We start from the raw sequence: 20,657 nt of genomic DNA on the forward strand, positions 1-20,657 counted from the left end.
CGGCAAATGTATACATTTTGCCGGTTCGTAAAGCCCATGCTCAATACGTGTGGACGTAGCGAGTGCGCATTACGAACCGGCAAATGTAACATAAAATGGCGCGTATCATCACACATTCCACACGCTTAGGTGGTACGCGCACAGTGTAATGTATACATTCGCCGCTCTAGGTAGTGGGATTGTGATTCATTCATGTTCATTCATGTTCATTCATGTTAGTTGTATCATAATCATGGATATTAGGAAAGTGTAACAAACACCACAGTTATTTTCTCAAACTATACAACCTACCTGTACTTTTACACATTAATTGTTGATGCGAGTAATGTTATCAAACTGTGCAATGGGTTTTTGATTGGATGAGTACCGTTCTATTAAAGTGTGCCTGGTAGTCACTATCTATAAATATTACAAGTGTTAAGTCATTATCAGTATTGAGAGAATATAATTACACCCATACAAACACAAACATACACAAACACACATACACGCACATATACCAGTAAACACACTCGAACCCACACACACAACCTACTTTCTGACACATTAGATGCCAGTAATGTTATCAAACTGTGCAATGGGTTTTTATTGACTACTGGATGAGTACTAAAAGTGCGCCTGGTAGTCACTGTCTATAAAAAAGTGTAAATTCATTATTGAGAGAATATAATTACACCCATGCAAACACAAACATACACAAACACACACTATACATGCACATACCAGTACACACACTCGAACAAACACACACACACACACATACCCTCTTACAAAGCAGTCATAATCACCTTGTTCTCCCAATTCTAGGTATCTGTGTCTCTCTCACTCCTCTTTTCTTTTTCTTTTGTTCTTTTTTTTTTGTTTTCTATTCACCAGTCCGCAAGTTTGTGAAGAATTCTGCATTTTATTAATTCAAAATGCACCATTCCACATGTGTGTTCATAATTACATGCAGTAACTACAAAACAAAGCATTCTCCTCAAACTTCCAGATATAACCTGTAAATTCAGAGAGTGATTTTTTTTTTTTTTTTTGCATTTTCGACAGCTCACAATAATTACATTGCACACTATTATTACAATACAGGTACATTAAATTACAATTGATACAAAATAAATGTGACATTCTCCATGATACTTCACTATGGAATCTCACTTGGAATGAGAAGTTAGGCATTTGTTGCATTTCAGAATTGTGTTCTGACCACTATAAAAGTGGTGCAATAACATGTACAAAATACAAAATTCTCCCAACACTTCACGAGGTAATCTGACCTGTAAATTGGTGAGAAGTTCTGCATTTCCTTGACTTTAATGTATTACAGTAGTACGCGTGCAATAACATGATCAAGTGTACCATTCTCCTCACACTTCACAAGGTAATTTTGCCCAGGGTTGAATTAATGAAAGTGATACCCAATGTGTTTATAAACACGAGTCTACAAACTTTAACAGTCTGCCAACTACTGGACTGCTGGGAGGAGAGTTCGTGTAGTGTACGTCATTTGTCTCTTTTTGCTGTCCTTAGGATGGGGGACAACATGACAACATGTTAATAACATGTCTGGCTAGCCATTCTCTTTCTAGGACCAGAATTTTCAAGGCATGATAATATTGTCTGATAGACATTCTGCCATTTTCACTGAGGCAATCATAGCCAAAAGATTGATATGGTTACGTGTTAAATCACATCTTTGATGGTTAAAATGTAAAATGTGTTCTACCATCTACAAATATTTCTGACTTTTTGTAGGCTTCCCCACTGTTCAGCTTTTTTTGGACAATTCTGTTTTAGATTCCATGAATTTTTTCATGACAACTGAAGATCTATCAGGAATAGAACTGATGTCAGTACCTACATATTCTTCCACATGAAAATCTTCTGGCTTTGCACTGACATCTATCTTCCACTCCCTCAAAAGCCTCAATGGCAGTAGTTTCCAAATTTGCAATGAAGAGACAATAAATGGAATACATACTGGAACACTACACTTTATTTCTATTGTTTCTTTTATATTTGAATAAGGTCCTCCCGAAGTGATAAAAATTGGTCGATTTGTGTGAAACTGTGTTGAAATTATTGAAAGCATGTAGCAAATATGTAACACTGAAGATAAAATAATTACCAGAAAGTATTACAAACTTGATCATGCATCAAGTCTATTTTGTACAAGGCACTATGAGCAAGAAATTCACCAATAATTCCCTTTCCTTTCCTTACAAGAAACATGTACAATAGTTTGCCTAAATGGTCTTTATTTCAGGAAAGTTGGTCAACAGTTAGTGCACTACATATAATAATGTAAATACAACCAGATGTATACCAACAAGACTAGATAGAGGGCAGTATAGAATACATACAGCATAATATGAATATGCTGTACTTCCATTACACTTCACAAACAGTTTTCTATTGCTTTCCTGTGTCCGGTTACCATCAAAATCGGTTCTTCAATGTCTGACAGGGACATTGCTTTCTCGAGATTTAACAGTTTTCCATCATCCAGCAAGGTTCAGTATTCTTTGTAATCTGAAATAAGAGTGGAGGACTTAGTCTGCTTTCAAATTGAAATCAGGTACACCTAGTGCAAGGAAAACAAAAACATAATTTGAAGCTATTTGATGAAACTGCCAAGTCTGGTTGAATAATTGCTACTTCATTTACTGTTTTTTTTTTAACTATTCTTTGCAGAAGACAAAACTATTTTCTTTAAATTTTACAGGTTGCCTGCCACAAACTTTTTCTTACAAGAGTGAAGGATAAAAGAAAAAAAAGAAGATAATCAAAGTATTTATCACATGTTTAAATTATTTTACATTTGTTATTGGAAAATTAAGTTTTGGCTCATAATTGCTTTTTTTTAGGAATTTGCACCACACAGACAGATAATGCAAGAAATACAAACAACAGTTATACAATGCCCTGAACTTCTCAACTCCAGTTGAATTACTTTCAGTTTCAAAGGTAACATTGCTGCGTTGTTTCTTAGAATGCGGACACCACAGTTGTTTGTAGAGGCTCTGCTTCTGTTGCTGCTGCTGCTTCTAGCAGTGTTGCTAATGTTCCTGGAAGTGCAGATGCTAAAGTTGCAAGTAGAGACTCTGCTGCTACAGTGGTAAGTAGAGGCTCAGTTGCTACAGTTGTAAGTAGAGGCTCTACCACTGTTGTCGTACTTAGAGGCTCAGCTGCTAGGGCTGTACGTACAGGCTCCGCTGCTGCTGCTGCTGCTGCTGCTTCAAGCGGTGCTGCTGATGTTTCTGGGGATTCAGCTGTCACAAATCGACGTTGAGGCTCTGCTACTGCTGTCGCAAGTAACGATACTGCTGGGGAAGTTGTAAACAATGCATCAATGAAAAAAATTATGTGACCATCCTGAGGGTAGAATCAACAAGATTTATACTAGATATACTTGCAAACATCTATCATGGACACTAGAATCTACAGTGTATTACATGCACATAAAGCAAATTATCAGTAATTGATTTTGTTTTGGGACTGAGAAGAGACGTTGACATAATAAATTGTAAGTAATAATCAATATCAGACTTTTAAAGAAAGGAAGTGGAAAGCTAACAGTCTTCAGCATCCTACAGTCATTACAAACTGCAATTACGACATTTGTTTTATTAATTACACAGAATTGAACATTTATATTGAAATGGTAATGCAATGAAAGTACATTGTACCTACATGATACTATGCATAAAAATCTCTACATCATTTTAAAATGAAAAAAGACATAATATATCTTGATAAACTTATTGATGTAGAACAAATCAGTAACTATGTATTCAAATTACCTCAGGCAGAAAGAGGAATGCCCTTGTCATCTGACATCCTACGTCCATCCATGGGCATGTTGAAGACTTGAAGCATCCTCCCTTTCCACCAGCCATTTTCAATTCTCATATGTACCGTACGCAGGAACCTTGTTTCGGTTTGGTCCGTTGAGCATGATAGAGGTCACTTGAGCTGACAGGATTCATAGAACCATCCCTCTTCCACTTGACAAGAACATCTATGCCTACGGTGGTTCAAAAACACAAAAAATTGTATGGACAATTTCAGTGAGAAATTTGACAGTTGTGTCATACACTATGTGATAAAACATTACAAGTACCTGCAGGTTTGAAAAATGTGAAGAAGAGTATTTCTTAGAGCTAAAGCACAATTTCAGAAGAAAAAACAAAGTAACATAAGGAAATTCGTTACAGGCAATCACCTACGACATTTTGTGAGACAAAATGAAAATAGCTACAGCCAGCATACCTATTTGAAATGCAAAAAAAAAAATTGTCATCAAAGTCTGCTGATCTCTGAAGGGCATAGTAATTCAGGTGCTATTGGTCGAGCTTTTACACCTTGGGGTTGGCAAAGGTAAATAATGATAACTGCTACACATTCTTTGATTAGAAATGTGATGTCTTTCACATAAAAACCTAACAATCTTATACACAGAAGTGTTAGTGCTTGCTTTTTTTCTCTTTTAATACATTGAGTAGCAGTCAACATTGATATACATGTATGAAATAATTACAGTAAGGCCATTAGAAACTTCCCCCAAGTATGCTCAAGCAGGTGCCTAGGGAAGAGCTTGTAATATCAACATGAGACTGTCCTCACCAGGTTAATATCTGCATAAGATACTTGACAGTAGAGTTAGATAAGATCGACATTACAGAAAAGGTATAACTACATTACAGTCCAGATATCAAAACAGTGATTTCTGTCAAATGACATGGTATTGTTCAATCATCTATTCCACTGAAAGTAATAAATGACCTATTCCATTCACCGTAAACTGAGAAATGTTTGTGAATACCTGGTTCCCGGTACACTTTATGGTCCACAAGTACCGGTACCTATGGTACCATAATCACTTGTTACGATCAAATCAAACTTACCATTATAGGCAGAAGGAAAAACATCCTCATCACCACTACTCTCTGCGGTTGTACGTAGAGGCTCTGCTGCTACAGTCTGAAAGGCTCAGCTGCTACAGTTGAAAGTTAGGATCATGCTGCTACAAATGTAGAGTTTTACGGTAGCATACGTAGATGCTCTGTTGCAATAGTACTGTCGGTAGGCCTACTGTAGTACATAGAGGCTTCGCGACTACAATTGTATGGAGAAGTTCAGCTGCTACAGTTGCACTTTACAGGCTCTGCTAATGCTGCTCCTGCGCCGAGAGGTGCTGCTGATGTTCCTGGGATGCTAGCTGCTACAGTTGTAATGATAGCGGTGCTGCCTTTGTTTGTGGGGACTCGGCTCCTGCTTGTAGTGGCCTGCTGCTCCTAGAATTATCCCCAAGATATGAATAAGGAAAATCATGTCAGTGTTATCAGGGCACAAATAGGATACCGCGGTAACTTATATAGAATAAAAATCCCTGGATATAAGCTTATACTTGTACCGGTACATGAGTGTTAAAAAAAACTGTGAGTACCGGTACCAGTAATCAACTTCGTTTAATTTTTCTGAAAGTTCATTGATATCTGTCCCGGTAATCAAAATAAGTAACATACCGGTGAATACAACCTCGATCTAGCCTATAAATTTACTGTTTATGCAGGATTTTAGTCAGACAGTAAAGGCCAGAGCAGCTATTCTTGCATGCTTAAGGAAGCTGTATGTAACTATAACTGACTTAACACTGACACTAAACAGTCTCATCATGCAATTTCATTCTTACTTAGGGCCTAAATACTATTTTTTTTTTTAATGAAACAACATGAATCTTTGAAAACGATGATAATCATTTATTACTTTGGGCCTATTTTCAGTTCTACCTGGGTATTGCAATTGCTACACGATATTTTTTTTTCAGTTTATAGATTCTACTATGCTTTAGTTTAAAAAACCATGCATCCGGGTTGTATGGGAGGATTGCTTCATCTCTGACCAAGAATATTAAATCAAGGACCCCCTTCGACAAAAATGGTGGCTAGGTGTACGACTGTGTAGGATCTACAAGGAAATGAAATACACAGGAAAGCTACTTTTACATGATAATGTCGAGCAATTCTACTTCTCTGATGTAATATTTTATGATTACACATTAACCTGCCCCGATTATAATTACTTTTGTTTTTAAACAGAAGATTAAATAACAAATGAGCAACAAAATGCACCTAGTAGTTACATACCAGCACAATTCCGAGTGCATGGGACTGATGGTGATGACGAGCCCTCGCTCGCGGCCTCGCAAGCTCCTCGATTCGCCCCACATACCTCACGTGTGTTCCGTCTGAACAGGGATTTTACGAACCGGCGAATACGAACATTTGCCGGTTCGTAATATCACAAATTGCAGCATTTGGACATTTTGAAAATTCGTCACTACCAAAAATACATGTTTTCGTGAATTTTGCGATTTGATATTTTGGGGATAGATAGAGTTTGGTATGGACATTCAAAAAAATGGAAAAAAGTGAATTTTGAAAAATTGACCCAAATTCGAACATTCGCCGGTTCGTAATGCGACCGACGAATTGCTACTTGGTTGTTGTTTTTGTGTGTGTGTGTGTTTTTTTTTTTTTTTTTCAAAAGTACTGGTATGATGAGGTACAAAATTATATTAATCATTACAAATAGTACAGCATGGTGCGTGTTTGGCGCGAACGCGCACAGGACTATAAGTATGCATATCCGATGTCAGATTCTTAGGAGTCTCAAGTTACTTTGGTTCATAGAAAATCGTCATCTCTTAGCACGCTGTTTCTTTCCTCGTTAAAAATTATCGTCAGACAACAAAAATAAATAATATACTGGCACCTGTTGCAGAACTCGGGTTTTCACAGTTTGTTCCGGAGGTTCCTGCTGGACACACGCACATATAACTGCTGAGATCGGCACTGGTCAAACAGGTACCAGAATTCTGGCAGGGGTTCGAGTCGCATGGTGGTGATGGTGTCGCTGTAGATACGTAAGCAAGTCAATTATGATATCATCTCTCTGTAATCATAATTATTATATTTGTACACTTCAAACAATAGAAGAAATGAAAAACCAGCAGACAACAAGCGCACACAGAATTAGCGTACATCATGACATTATAATTATCATTATTATTATTTCGAGCATTGAGAACTATGGGTTTCTGGGACAAACACTGAATTCGGGCTTCATAGCTCAGTCGGTAGAGCACCGGGCTAGCAATCCGTAGGTACGGGTTCGAATTCCGATGGAATCCCATTTCCTTGCTTTCCACTAATATTTTTTTTTTTTTTTTTTTTTTTTGGAGTTGGTATTATCGCAGGCATTTGGGCTTCTGGAAGGTTCTTACTTCTTCTTTTTTTCTCGAAACGTTGTGCCTTCATACGACGTTTTCACTTGACACGTAGATTTGACATCGCAGTAGGGCAAATGCCCACAAATTACAATTTATTACATGTACGTGTATCTGACGTCTTAGTCAATTATGCGCCTTATACGATAACATCGAGGCAAACAAGGCAAATGATACCATATTTATGGTAATGGTGTAGAGATCGCGGGTTTGCCATTAGTCTTAAAGAGTACATGTATTTGATTACATAACTTGACATATTTCCAAAGAGGAAAAAAGAAGAAAATGTACCTTTATTTGTATGAATTAGTTCTATTAAGATTTATCATGTTCCAGTATACTCTACCGAAATATATGTAAGCTGTGGCCAACATACACTACGGAAACATATGTAAATTGTGGCAAGAGAGAGAGAGGGTTTTTTGTTTTTGTTTTATTGTTTTAATACAAAGCTAGAGATAACTGTCAAGTTCAGTATGGACCAGTGCAATATCTCTATAGGTCATAAATTATATCGTATAATATATTTAGATGTATTCATATATGAACACTTAGATATCGACATGGGTGAGTGGATGAAGAGACCACGCTCGGACGTGTTTTTAATAAGCCTGCTTGTCTGTCGAGACAACACAATCATTCTCACGATACTTACGTTGGTTTTCACAGTTTGTTCCGGAGGCTCCTGCTGGACACACGCACACATAGCTGCTGAGATTGCCACTGGTCAAACAGGTACCAGAATTCTGACACGGGTTCGACTGGCATGGAGAAACTGTAACATCGAAATAAGCCATCAATCAACAGTGCACGTTTGACGGCTTTAAATTTTTCCATTGGTTAAAAAACAAAGTGACACATCAGGTAACTGCCCGACCTTTCTTTGCCCATATTCATGCATAATATTGAAACGTATACGCAAGTACCACACGCACACACACACACACACACACACACACACATATATATATATATATATATATATATATATATATATTTCTAATTGAGCCAAACAAAATATTTGCCGTCTATGGTATGCTTACATGACCAACACAAAACAATCATATAATCTAAAACTAGTACAAGGAATACTTAATCCTGCTTACATGACCTGAGACAAAAATTCATGATATTCAATGATTATAATTATCATGGGCGGATTTGATGATTTGGCTCATATGCTCATCAGACTCTAATCGTGCTAATCAAACATGTGCAACTATAAATATGTACTCTCTTGCCCGAAACACACACTGCATGCGCAGGGCTCTGCTCTTTGCACCGTTGCCATGCGTAATAATAAGCATAGCAACAACAGAAACATTACACTGTATTCTCAAATAAAAAACTAAAACATCATGTAATATATGATATTGACACTGACTTCTACAAGGGCAAAAACTCTCCCAACCATTGACTTCGCGTTACTTAGGAAATATTTCCTGACTCATATACCATGCCTGTTACTATACATGTATACGTTTTAAAATAGTCGTGCAATAATTCCAAATAATTATAGTTATGGCATGCATCTTCGGACAAACTGCACATATAATGGCTTACATAACGCATGCTGACATAAAAATAATGATGCGACTGTGTCGACTTCTGAATAATTGCCATGTATCATCAATCAACGTTCATGTATACATGGGCAACCTAGTCGGAGCTTTACTCACGTGTCATTAAAGTTTAGGTTGGGAATAAGAATGATCCAGGGAGGTGATTTTAGATTTTGTCTCACCTCCCGGAATAAAAGTGGCGTCCTGTAAGATGGTCATTTAAATGATCTTTGAACTCACGTGATTGATCTTATTTCATGTCTATAATTGCAACATAAATCATGGTACAATCATGCCATAAGTTTAAAAATATATATGTCATGCAACATCTAACACAAACTATAAGTAAATGGCACTTTCATTCCTTGAAGTGTCACAAATATATAGGTCATAATAAGTTCTGGCCTTCAACTATATTAAGCCTAATCATCTCAACTATACATCAACGAAAGCACAATACCCAATGGCTATCATATCTTGTCTGCTAGCAATATACCTTGGAGATCGTTCTAACAACTGTGCCGTGCATCAGACCAAACGCATTCACACATTCAACACTAAACTTCAGTTAACAAATGGTTAATATTCAACAGCGCGAGATGAATATTATATATTCCTGATGCTGGCAGAAGCTAAGTGCAGTGAAGCAGAGAGAGAAATAAGTGAAGAATGTGCGTACCTCAGTATCAGTGGCTTGGGCAGTGAGAAACCGCATTGCAATATGGTGCTTGCGTTATATGACGGGTTAAAATTGTGTCTATTTTCTGGTGACATGTGACGATGAGATTATTAGTCAAAGAAAACATAAACAAAAGAAGTGAGAGTGCTGTTCAAGGGTGATGTTAGCACGTTAGCTGGATGTCAGAAAAAAAGGTATACAGGGCACACTCCAGTGAACCTAACCTTCAAGAGAGATGGAATAAAATTCAATCAATATATTCGGAGAGAATGTTACGCAGACAGGAATCACAGTCTTGTGATTTCAATCTTACCTGCTGAGTCCTGTTGACAGAGGCTTTGGCATAATCATTCTTTGTTGTCGTGATTTTCTTTAGTCGTAAAAAAAAAGAGTCGTAAATAAGTATTTGGTATGTGCAGACGAATACAGTAAAAAATTAGTCCCCCTTACCTGCTATTTCACACTGGGGGCCCGAGTAACCACTGACGCAAGAGCAGCGGGAAGTTGTTGCGCTAGTTACCACACAGGTTCCTCCATTATGACAGGGGTTAGTGGCGCACGGTACTGACGAGCATGTGATAAGGTTAATGAAGTGCTGTTAGTTTGGTTAATGAAATCGTACGAATGGTGATTCTGCAAACGAATGGTGATTCTGTTTTTTGATCAACTTTAGGCAAAATAGAAGAATATAGAGTTATTCTACTTCTTGCTAGAACTGCTATTGCAAACTACTGCAAGGACTGCCGGAGTGAATACAAGTGTCGTGACATGCTTGACTCACTAAAAGGCAAATGGAATTAGACAAGAAACATATTGTTGATATATTTTTTTTTTTGGTGGTGGTGGTAGTGGAGCAAAATGTTGATAAAGTGTGGAGGAAAGGTTTGAATGGAAAATCGCAGCCAATAGTCTTTATGATGTGACTTGCGAAGTGAAAATGAAACCTCTCTACAGCGAGACGTAATGCAGCTGACACTCTTTAAAACATCATGTTTGCTCTGTGATAATTTGATATTCTTGAGACTTACGCTTGAGAAGAAAACTATATTTGTTTCTTTAAGCATGTTAAAAAGAGAAACTAGCTGCTTTTCTCTACCTATTCAACTTTTAAATGAATTTGAAGAGTTTGACTTTTACTAACAGAGAAGACAAAGAGTCAGACAAGCAAATGTAGTTAAAGACTTTGCCATCGTCATGATCGTTACATCATTTCTGTGTCAGGGTGAGCTAGAGTCAATTTCATGCACTGATGACATTTTCACACACCTTCCTTTCAGAGGTACTGAAGTGAAATCAATGAAATTGCAAGGCGTGAAATGATACAAAACATTTGAATGTGATTAATGAAACTATAAGGGAAACACTTTTATCAAAAAAGTCTAGCAACATGGGACTAGATTTTGGCAAGCACTTTCTTTTATTAATTAGTTGGAGAAAATAATGTTAGAATAAGTCTGCATGAGTAGCAGGATTTTCTTTTCCCCTTTTAAAGGAACATTGTTATAGTTTTGGTAACCTTAAAGCATTACATTGTATACTCGTCTGCATTTATATAATCAAGCAGAAGATTTAGGACGGCTAACTATCATTAGGCTATGTAATATCCCCCCCCCCCCCAAAAAAAAAAAAAAATACAATCGGATTTTTGCATTGATAACGTCCAATATGATTTAAGTCTAAATGCTATTTCAGGGTCTCAAAATTTAACATCTTGGCTATATTACGCAGAAAACCCCATTCAGTTTGGTTGAGTGGTCACAGAGATATGTGAATCACTGCAACGCATGTCGTGGGTCTGATTCTTCCAAGTTAGACACTTGGTACCTTGGATGCTCTTGGAACTGCATAACACGTGCATAATGTGTGAACACAACGGACAGAACTTGGAGGGAGGGAATTCCTGGCATGCTCTACAAAACTTCCATTTCTCTTTGACCACTGAAGCAAATCGGATGTGGTTTTCTATAAGATGCGGATAATAAGTTATAGTTTCATACCCAGAAATTGTATTTGGATTGATTCATTATCTTTTGGGTTTTCATTTTGGAGGGTACCGTTGTGTTGTTGTTGTTGTTGTTGTTGTTGTTGTTGTTGTTGTTGTTGTTGTTGTTGTTGTGGTTGTTGTTGTTGTTGGGGTGGGGTTTTTTTGACATACGGTATAATTATGTCCAAACTTCAAAAAGCCTTTTGTCCTTGCATATGAAACATAGACCTTTGAAGTTTTCTACAATAAAAAGAAGCTTTGCAACTGATTGACAAATTGCCCTACATCGACGTAAATAAGCACTGAATTGATCAGTGTTTTAGTAGTAGCCATGATAAAAAATCATGGGCGTACATACTCGAGCAGGATTCGAACCTACGACCTCCTGATCACCGGACAGGCGTCATCTCCACTAGACCACCGAGCTTTCGCCCGACAGCAAGTGTTGGTTCTAATCCTTATAGCATGCAGCGGGTACTGCTTTGTTATTCAAATTCATGAAAATTCTTCCGTCGTGATGTTTTCATTGCAACTGATTGACAAATTGCCCTACATCGACGTAAATAAGCACTGAATTGATCAGTGTTTTAGTAGTAGCCATGATAAAAAATCATGGGCGTACATACTCGAGCAGGATTCGAACCTACGACCTCCTGATCACCGGACAGAAAAAGAAGCTTATGCAGTTTCCCCTCCCCCCTCCCCAGTTTCCCCTTCGTCAGAAAGAACATGTTCTTATCTTCATGAGATACCTTTCTAAAAGACCATGCTATTATTCCAAACATCTATTCAATTTAAGTCATTTAATTTGTATCAATTTACCTGGCAGTGTGCAAAACGTCCCCGACAAACCAAAGGGACAGAGGCAGATGAATGAAGATCCGCCCAAAGATTGGCATACGCCACCGTTTCGACACGGATTGTTACTTGTACATGCGCCTGTTTAGATGTTAGGTGAAACGAGGAAGTGAAAGCGAAGAGAAGAAGTGGGAATAATTGTATTAGAACCAGCCAGTAATAGAGGAAAGAGATAGACCCAAAGATGGAGTTATTAGGGAATATGTCACAGATGTAAGAAAATGGTATAGAAAGACGGTAATATGATAAAATCAATAATATGGAGAAATTGACTAACTACCAACTCTGAGTGATGTAGGTTACAAGTAGTTCAGAATGGCTTTTACATTTGGTGTGAGGTAAGAGCAATGATATTCAAGTTACGCATGTTAGTAAAGGCAGAGATGGATTTCGGTTTGATGAGATGAAAGGTTACTTTCTTTGCATTGGTCTAACACAGTCATTACGTACGAATATCAATCAGAGAAACTCTAATAGACTATTGTATTTCCAGTGCGTACGTCACACTCAGGAACACAAATACGCACATACACATAAAACACACTCACACACAGATACACAACTCACACAGTTACACACACACACACACACACTCACACAAAATAGATAAATACACACAATCACATGATCACTTTTAACTTTATTTGTCACATTGTCATGTCGAATGGGTTTGGTAATGGAAAAAAAAATGGCCAAATTGTATCTTACCTGTTGCATATGGAAGAGCTGAAGCCGACTGCACATTGACCCAATATGTGTTGCGCTGCGTCACAAACGTGGCACTGCGAAGAAAATGGGGAGGGGACCTTTTTTGTCAGAAACTGAAATGTGATCCCTCATAACGAAGGCTGCATGACAAGCTGTCAAGTATCATGAATTGTTGAGATTTTACTCAGCTTGTACGTAGACCATGTAAAGTGAACCTGTGCATCGGAATCGGTAACAGAATCCACCTTAATCGCTGGTTGGTTAGGCAAAGCCTAGAGCAGGGAATATTTTGCTGAAACTATTTGTTGAGGTGCAATGTAACTTGCTGAACTGAAATAAGTAAGAAATAGTTTATTGTCCATAGGCGCGGTCAGACTGGCAAAAGACCGAGTGGGCCATTCTTACGCGCGCAAGAAAGAGTGTGCCGTCCGATGGCTAGTGATTGTGATGTAACAATGCACATCTGAACATGACAATGGCCTCGCGCTTCGGAAACACCGCCCGCAAATAGATCGATAAGTTTCGCGAGAAGTTCCGCGGGAAGTTTGCGGTCACACTGGTAAAACTTCGAGATCTTAACGATCGCGATCTTAAACTTAGCAATCTTTTGCCAGTCTGACCGCGCCTCATGACGCCTGATTATAAGGTAAGAGGTTGTCTCTTTGACTGTCTGTAGTGAATAAGGATTGCAAGATACTGCGAACTCAATCGGGTTCATATCACTGAAAATAGATAATAAAGCATTTATGGAACACTATACGGATAAAAAATCTCACTTCATTCCTTTAGTATCTTTTTTCATGTTACGGGATGGGAGTTAATCAAACAGGAGAATAATTAGATACTTTTTTTTTTAATAGGTCATCGTATTCACCATTCTTTTACGTACATCTATTTGGAGAAGGATAGTGATCCATTTGTATGTTTATTACCTCCGCCAAGGGGGAGGTTATGTTTTCGTTACCGTTGGTTTGTTCGTTAGTTAGTTAGTTACTTAGTTAGTTAGTTTGTCCGTGTGCAAAATAACTCAAAAAGTAGTTAACGGATTGGGATGAAACTTGCAGGAAAGGTTGAAAATGACACAAGTAACCAACGATTAACTTTTGGTAGTGATCCGAGAATTGTGGGGGAATTTATGACGGATTTTTGATATTTTGGCAGGTAGGGTGAATGAATTTGGGAGTTCAGGCTCACCAGGCTACGTGTATTTGAAGTTTGCATGCGCGCATGCGTGCTCTAGTTTCTGCTGGGGCGAGGCACGCCGTGCAGCTGAGGGTTTGTGACGTAACAAAGGCTTCTATATTGGGAAATCGGGCGGCTTTCAGCACACAATGCTATAAGTACGTATGGGTGGAAATCACTGATATCTCTATGAAAGAACAAGATCAGTGGTGGAAATGAGCTGCATGCTTGGCGGAGGTCTGCGCTCTCAGAGTGCTTCTCTAGTTTCAAATAGCGATAGCCACCACAATTCAATGTAAAAATTTGGATTTCATTTTTTTGAAAACCAGGATACCATTATACGATTATAAGGACTGTGAAATATAAATTTTCATGTACATATTACAATTGTGATAACATTCTACATGAAATCAGAATTATGTACATGAAATTGACGAGGATATGAAGAAACAATGTATGGAATGGAAGGTGCACATACTGGAAAGTTATGGCGCCCAGAGTCGTCGATGATGGCGCTGTCCATGTGAATGTTTGCGGTGGGTTCTTGTCGTTGCCATTTGAATGCGTGATGGAATCCGCAGGGCTTGTGCACTGCTTTGTCTGAAAGTTTTGCAAGTTACTGGTGGACCATGTACCCACAATAGAACCACTTGATGTTCTTCCCTGGAGGAGGATCCCTCTGAATTGAGTGGTGCCCGTTATTTGCACTGTAAAACAGAGAGCAAAAAGATGACGTCATTTTAATTCATCATTATATTGCAAGGTATCAAACCTCAAAGGATTACAATGGACTACTATTCACAATAGCAATAAAGAGTTGATTATGAATTTGTTAAAGACGTGCGACAAAGCCCAGGACAAAACGACCGAATAAACAAGCAGGTCAAACTGAAATCAAATATAAGAATATGAAAAAAAAAAAGGTTGCCAAACACATTGACATTAAAAACTAAAGCTTTTGAAGATTTGTAGGCGTAGCCACCCGATGATTCCAGGAGGCAAATGACATTGCTTAGATTTCAAGCAGCAGACAAAACGGCAAGCAATAAATTTCATTAAAGACAGAATAACAACAAGCACGAAGTACTAGTCCACAAGAGTAGCATGATCCTGAGTTCAAAATAGATTCATGTTTATAATAGGCATAGGTTTGTGCCAATACTTCTTGACAATGTGGGGGGGGGGGGGGAGAAAGGTTCGGGAGAGGTTCGAGGTTGAACACGTACAATGTAATTATGCCTTTAAGACACTGGATTCATCGAATTTAAATCAACGCTTAATTTGACAACGCAGGATGGTGTGGCCAGGGAGGTGAGACGAAAACTAACTTCAAAATTTCCTGACGTGAGATTAAATGTTGATATCTGTTAACAGGTCAATTCATTGCAATGTCTGTGACTGTTTGATGATTGCAATGTCTGTGACTGTTTGATGAAAATAAGAATCGCATATCTTAAATTATTGTTTCCAATATTTTTCTGCACCCGCTAAGCTGCGCCCCTAGAAATACTTAATTGTCTAACCTATTGTTATCGACTGCAATGTCATTGCCGATAAGCATCACCATGCCTAATGTTACAATGTATGCAGCTAACCTTGACTAATGCACGGACTCTCAATAGCAAGTCAAGGATCAGTGAATAAAACCTAAGAACCATTCCATTGTGGGATACGTTGCTATATAGAAAAAAAAAATGCGGGATTGAGTCTAAGGGAAGAAAGGGTGTTGTATCCTATTGTATAAACAATGTTTGCTATTGTTTATTATAAAATGGGTTCAAGAATGTAGCCAATAGGAAGTGCTGAAATGAGTCACGTGGGCGTTGTTTACTTTAGTACCATTGCACTGCAGTACCACTAACCAGTGCGCACTCAATCAGTGTGGCTCGTTGCATAAAACTTACCATTGAATGTCTATGGTATCTACCGTCAAAATTAGGCGTCACAGCCAATCAGCATCAAGGATTATAAAACTTACCGCTAATTTGAAGACTTACCGCTAGAAAGGAGCGGTAAGTCCAGCGGTAAGGGTTTTATGCAGCAGGGCCCAGTTGTTACTATAGTGCGTCGCGCGCTACTTAGCCTTTAAACAAGGCGTGCCCCCGTATAGCGCGTTTACCCCACAAATCTGTTGGCCGGCGAGTGGAGCGAGCCGCCTTTATCCACTCGTCGTTCAGGGATGTGTACTTTTGTCGTTGTTGTTGCTTTATATTCTTTGACAAATTTACGTACAAATTTGACGCAGAAAATACACACGGCACCAAGGCAAGCCGCGCTTGCTTGCTAACAAATTTATATTCTTTGACAAATTTGCGTAGGCGTAGGCCTACTTATAATATATGTGCGGGATTTCCGAGTGCGACGTGCTTGACTCTCTCGAGCGAGTGATACATGTAGCTGACTGGTATCGACCCACAAAGGTAGGAACTACGTGAAAAAATGCTGTTAGTTTTCGACCCATTTTATAAAACAAATGATGCACAGGATTATTTCGTGGCGTTAGTGGAGATGCAGCTCACTCTCGGGTATTTACAATGTAGTGCATGTTTCACAATTGTAAATACCCTCGAGTGCGCTACGCCTCCACTAACGCACTCTATCCTGTGCATCATTTGTATACTGGCGCACCTCATTTTGGCAAGGTGAACTCCCTTTGAAGGTTTTTATGATTTTATTTCTTGACTTTATTGCTGAAGACATGCAGTACTTACGGTGAAAAATACCTTTGGTGGTTTTATCCCTTTGTTGGGGTTTTGTTTGTCTTAAGTAGTAGCTGCAGAAAAATACATTAAAAAATCAATATATTTGATCACAATAGACCCTGAGCTTGTCACATGATGGCCTGTAAACGTCAGCAATTGTCATCATGGAGTGGAGTTTTACATGACTGAAATCTGATGCGAGAAATCATGAAATAAATAATCATAACGTATTCCATTTAAATTAGCATTTAGACGAGGTTATGTCTGGGTATGTGATATCAAGACGTAGTCGCAGCTTCGGAACACGTTCCTTACAAACCAGCTTGAGAATATCTCTAAACAGTCACAGAAAAGAGATACTAATCTAATTTGACATCAACATACTAAGCAGTTTATATTATTTTCATCTAATTTGCTATTATTATTGTTCATCGCCTTTCGATGTGACTAGACAAGAGAAAATGATAGAGAGATATATAAAGAGAGGGAGAGATAGGGAGAGGGAGAGGGAGACTATTTGGGTGACAAACTTGCGACAAGATAAAAATGCTTCCGAATATGGATGTATAATGCCTCTCTCGTACAGTCGTCATCGAAAACAAGACGAAGATCTCCCGTCGAGCAACACGGTTTGGTGTCCATTGTTCGGCGCCATGACGAGATATTTGCTTAACCTCTGCGGCTCTGAACTGTTCATGACATTGTTAGAAGTTTTGTAACCAGAATAACAGGTTTTATTCTCCAGCAGCATAATATGCATTTTTCTGTGCGACCTAGATAAAGCTTTGTCGCTGGCATCAAATACATGACACGTCAAAGAATGTATATCGTCGCATTCAGCAAACATCAATAGGGAGTGATCTCCTAGCAAGAATTTTCATATTGACATTGTTTTCAGTTATTATATAGGAATGCATTTAGGAATGCACACTTTTCATATTTACATTATTTTAGTAATTATCAAGAAATGCATATTGGAATGCATACTTTCCATGTTGACATTATTTTTAGTTATTATTCAGAAATGCATTTAGGAATGCATATAGGAATGCTTATTTTTCATATTGATATTATCTTTAGTTGTTATTTAGGAATACATGTTAGAAATGCATTTAACCCGTTCCATACTGAATTCTGAAATGCCCTTAAACTTAACGCGCAGGCTTCAGGTTCCCGTACGGAAAGGGTAAAACGATGGAATTGAGGAAGACAAACAAAGGGGGGGGGAGGGAAGTCTATGTCTGTTTGATTTGATGAGCGCAGCGACAAACATGCATCTTCTCCGATCACTTCTTTGGTAGAGTTGCATGGTCAAAGTCTGCTGGTTCATGCTATTTACACTGATCCTACGTCCAGGTCCCGCTGGCGCACGTAACCATGGCTGACAATACCACTCCCTTCGCATTCCTCTTTCGCCTGTCTCCTTTGTGGTGATCAGTCTCCCACATATACAGTATGTCCCAAAAAAATTACAATGGGATTTTTGCATTGATAACACCCAATATGATTCAATCGTCTAAATGCTACTTCAGGGACTTAAAATATAACATAAAATATGACCACTGAAGCAAATTGAATGGGGTTTTCTGTAAGATGTGGGCAATGAGTTATAGTTTCATACTCTGAAATTGTATTAGGATTGATTCACTATTTTAAAAGTTATCGTTGCGGAGGTTACCGTTGTAATTTTTTTTTTGGGACATAACGGTATTATAAGAGCTGGCGGAGGCACTGTGGAAATTCCCGCTGAGGTCATGGAAGTTGTATTGAAAAGCACAATCATACAGTGTAGGCGATTGTGTTGGGAGTGGTAGAATCTGAAAGACAGCCTTTGACAAATAAACAGGGAATAATATGCGGTATACAATAATCATTGCCAGTACTTATTCTTTAACCTATAGTGAATAGGACAGCCAAAACTTTATCAAACTCACGTTTACACACTCATGGTGTTCTATAAGCCTTCCCTAGAGTGAACGACTTCACAAACACTGTATTTTGGGGGATGCCACTAGAAAAATGATATTGTATATTGGCATCATTAATTGATTACTGTAAAAGAACACGTCATCATGATAGAGTTCTCGCCATCATTGTTCACAAATAATTGGTGTCATACTTTATTGATACAGGAATTCAATTGAGAATCAGATGGAAGACTTTGTCATGTTTGTGATAGAAATTATTCAGAATGATTCACTTTTTTCCTCTCTTGTTCATTCGTATTCAATTCTGTTTTTCTTCTCTTAAATTTGTTCTTCAATTATATCTTAACTTTTACTTCATGGTTTAGTGAGAGTTCTGATTGTACCTTAGTTCTGTTAGTTCATCAAATGTTTTAGGACAGGTATAATTGAGTTTGGATACTCATAATCATGTGCAAAACTTCCTTAATGAAGGTATAAAAGTACGCTTTGATCCTGTTCTGGAAATTCGTTAAGTTAGAAGTGATCTTTACTCTGAGATTTTGTTGCAATCATTAAATCAAAATATCATGAAGAATGAAAATGATAAAATACGTATATGGCCTACCAACGGTCTTAATTGTACCGTCTCTTCATTTCATGACCAGGGCCCCGTTTCATAAAACTTGCTAACAGTGACAAGTAGTGATGGTTGTTACAAAGGTACTGAAATCCTTGTATCTGATTGGCTGAGAGCAAATTTGTCATAGAAAGGTGGCAGTTGTCACTGACAAGTTTTATGAAACGGGGCCCAGATCATTTAATAAGTATAAACGTCAAGACAGGATGACCACACACCAAAAAAAAAGTGAAATAAATGTTATTAACAGAATCATGTGAATTATTTGACATCTGTGCAAAAGAAGGACACAGAATCGATTGGTATTTATAGATAAAAAGGGCACTATTGGCAACGTCGTTGATAATGCGTGTATGCGTTGTCCCTTCGGCAAGCACAACTGACACAGTCTCGATTACCAGTGCCACAGGAACTGGCCGGCATCCATGGCAACGATAGATTCGCTCGTCTCACACTACAGACATAATACCCTCTCATCAAATATTGCCAATCAATTGATATCCCCATTCTGGCTGTCTTAATATATTATACTTGACCCTGACTTTAACCACACTCGGACAACGAGGTAAAGGAAGAACCCAGCACTTACACCAGTGTCAAGAAGATTAGTGAGGAGCAGTTGTCTCGTGACAACGAAAGCGGACCTCCCATTGAACTCTTAAAAAAAAACAACAACAATGTTATATAGGTGTACAATCACGTTCTGAAGTCAGTGAAAAAAAAAATAGTAAAGGAAGAGTTGTTCAAGTTATGTAGGAACCCTACTGTAAGCTATCTTCAGGAGTTTGTACCATGTAGATAGGTCTAATTACAAGACGCATATTAAACCAATTCATGCCTTATCAATTAGGCGCTGAATATTCCGAGACTTTGAAGATGGTGCTTTACATTAAACCCCTTCAAAACTGATGCTGGCATTCAAGTTACGCTGCAGATCATATCCTTTGAAATCAGTTACAAAACTACTTGATGTGGTTAAAGGGATGGTACAGTATTGGTGGAGCTGAGAATTGGGCTTTTAACTTTTTGCAAGATACCAAGAAAACACTTATGAAATGGTACAGAGCTCTAGCATACCGCTTTAAGAGGAATTCAAAGTTTATTCGATGAAAATTGGGTGTGGAATGACTGAAACATCCAAAAACAAAGT

General features: G+C 38.2%; 1 protein-coding gene across 1 annotated transcript in view; it reads right to left on the reverse strand.

Annotated features, from left to right (window-relative positions):
* Positions 1-20,657, reverse strand: part of LOC140227888 (uncharacterized) — a 114,314-nt gene that overhangs the window by 77,902 nt on the left and 15,755 nt on the right. The window contains 2 exon segments of the mRNA XM_072308274.1: positions 13,080-13,153; positions 14,740-14,968. Coding sequence (XP_072164375.1) covers positions 13,080-13,153; positions 14,740-14,968 — 303 coding nt within the window.

This window comes from Diadema setosum, chromosome 4 (genome assembly GCF_964275005.1).
Source record: "Diadema setosum chromosome 4, eeDiaSeto1, whole genome shotgun sequence".
NCBI lineage: Eukaryota > Metazoa > Echinodermata > Echinoidea > Diadematoida > Diadematidae > Diadema > Diadema setosum.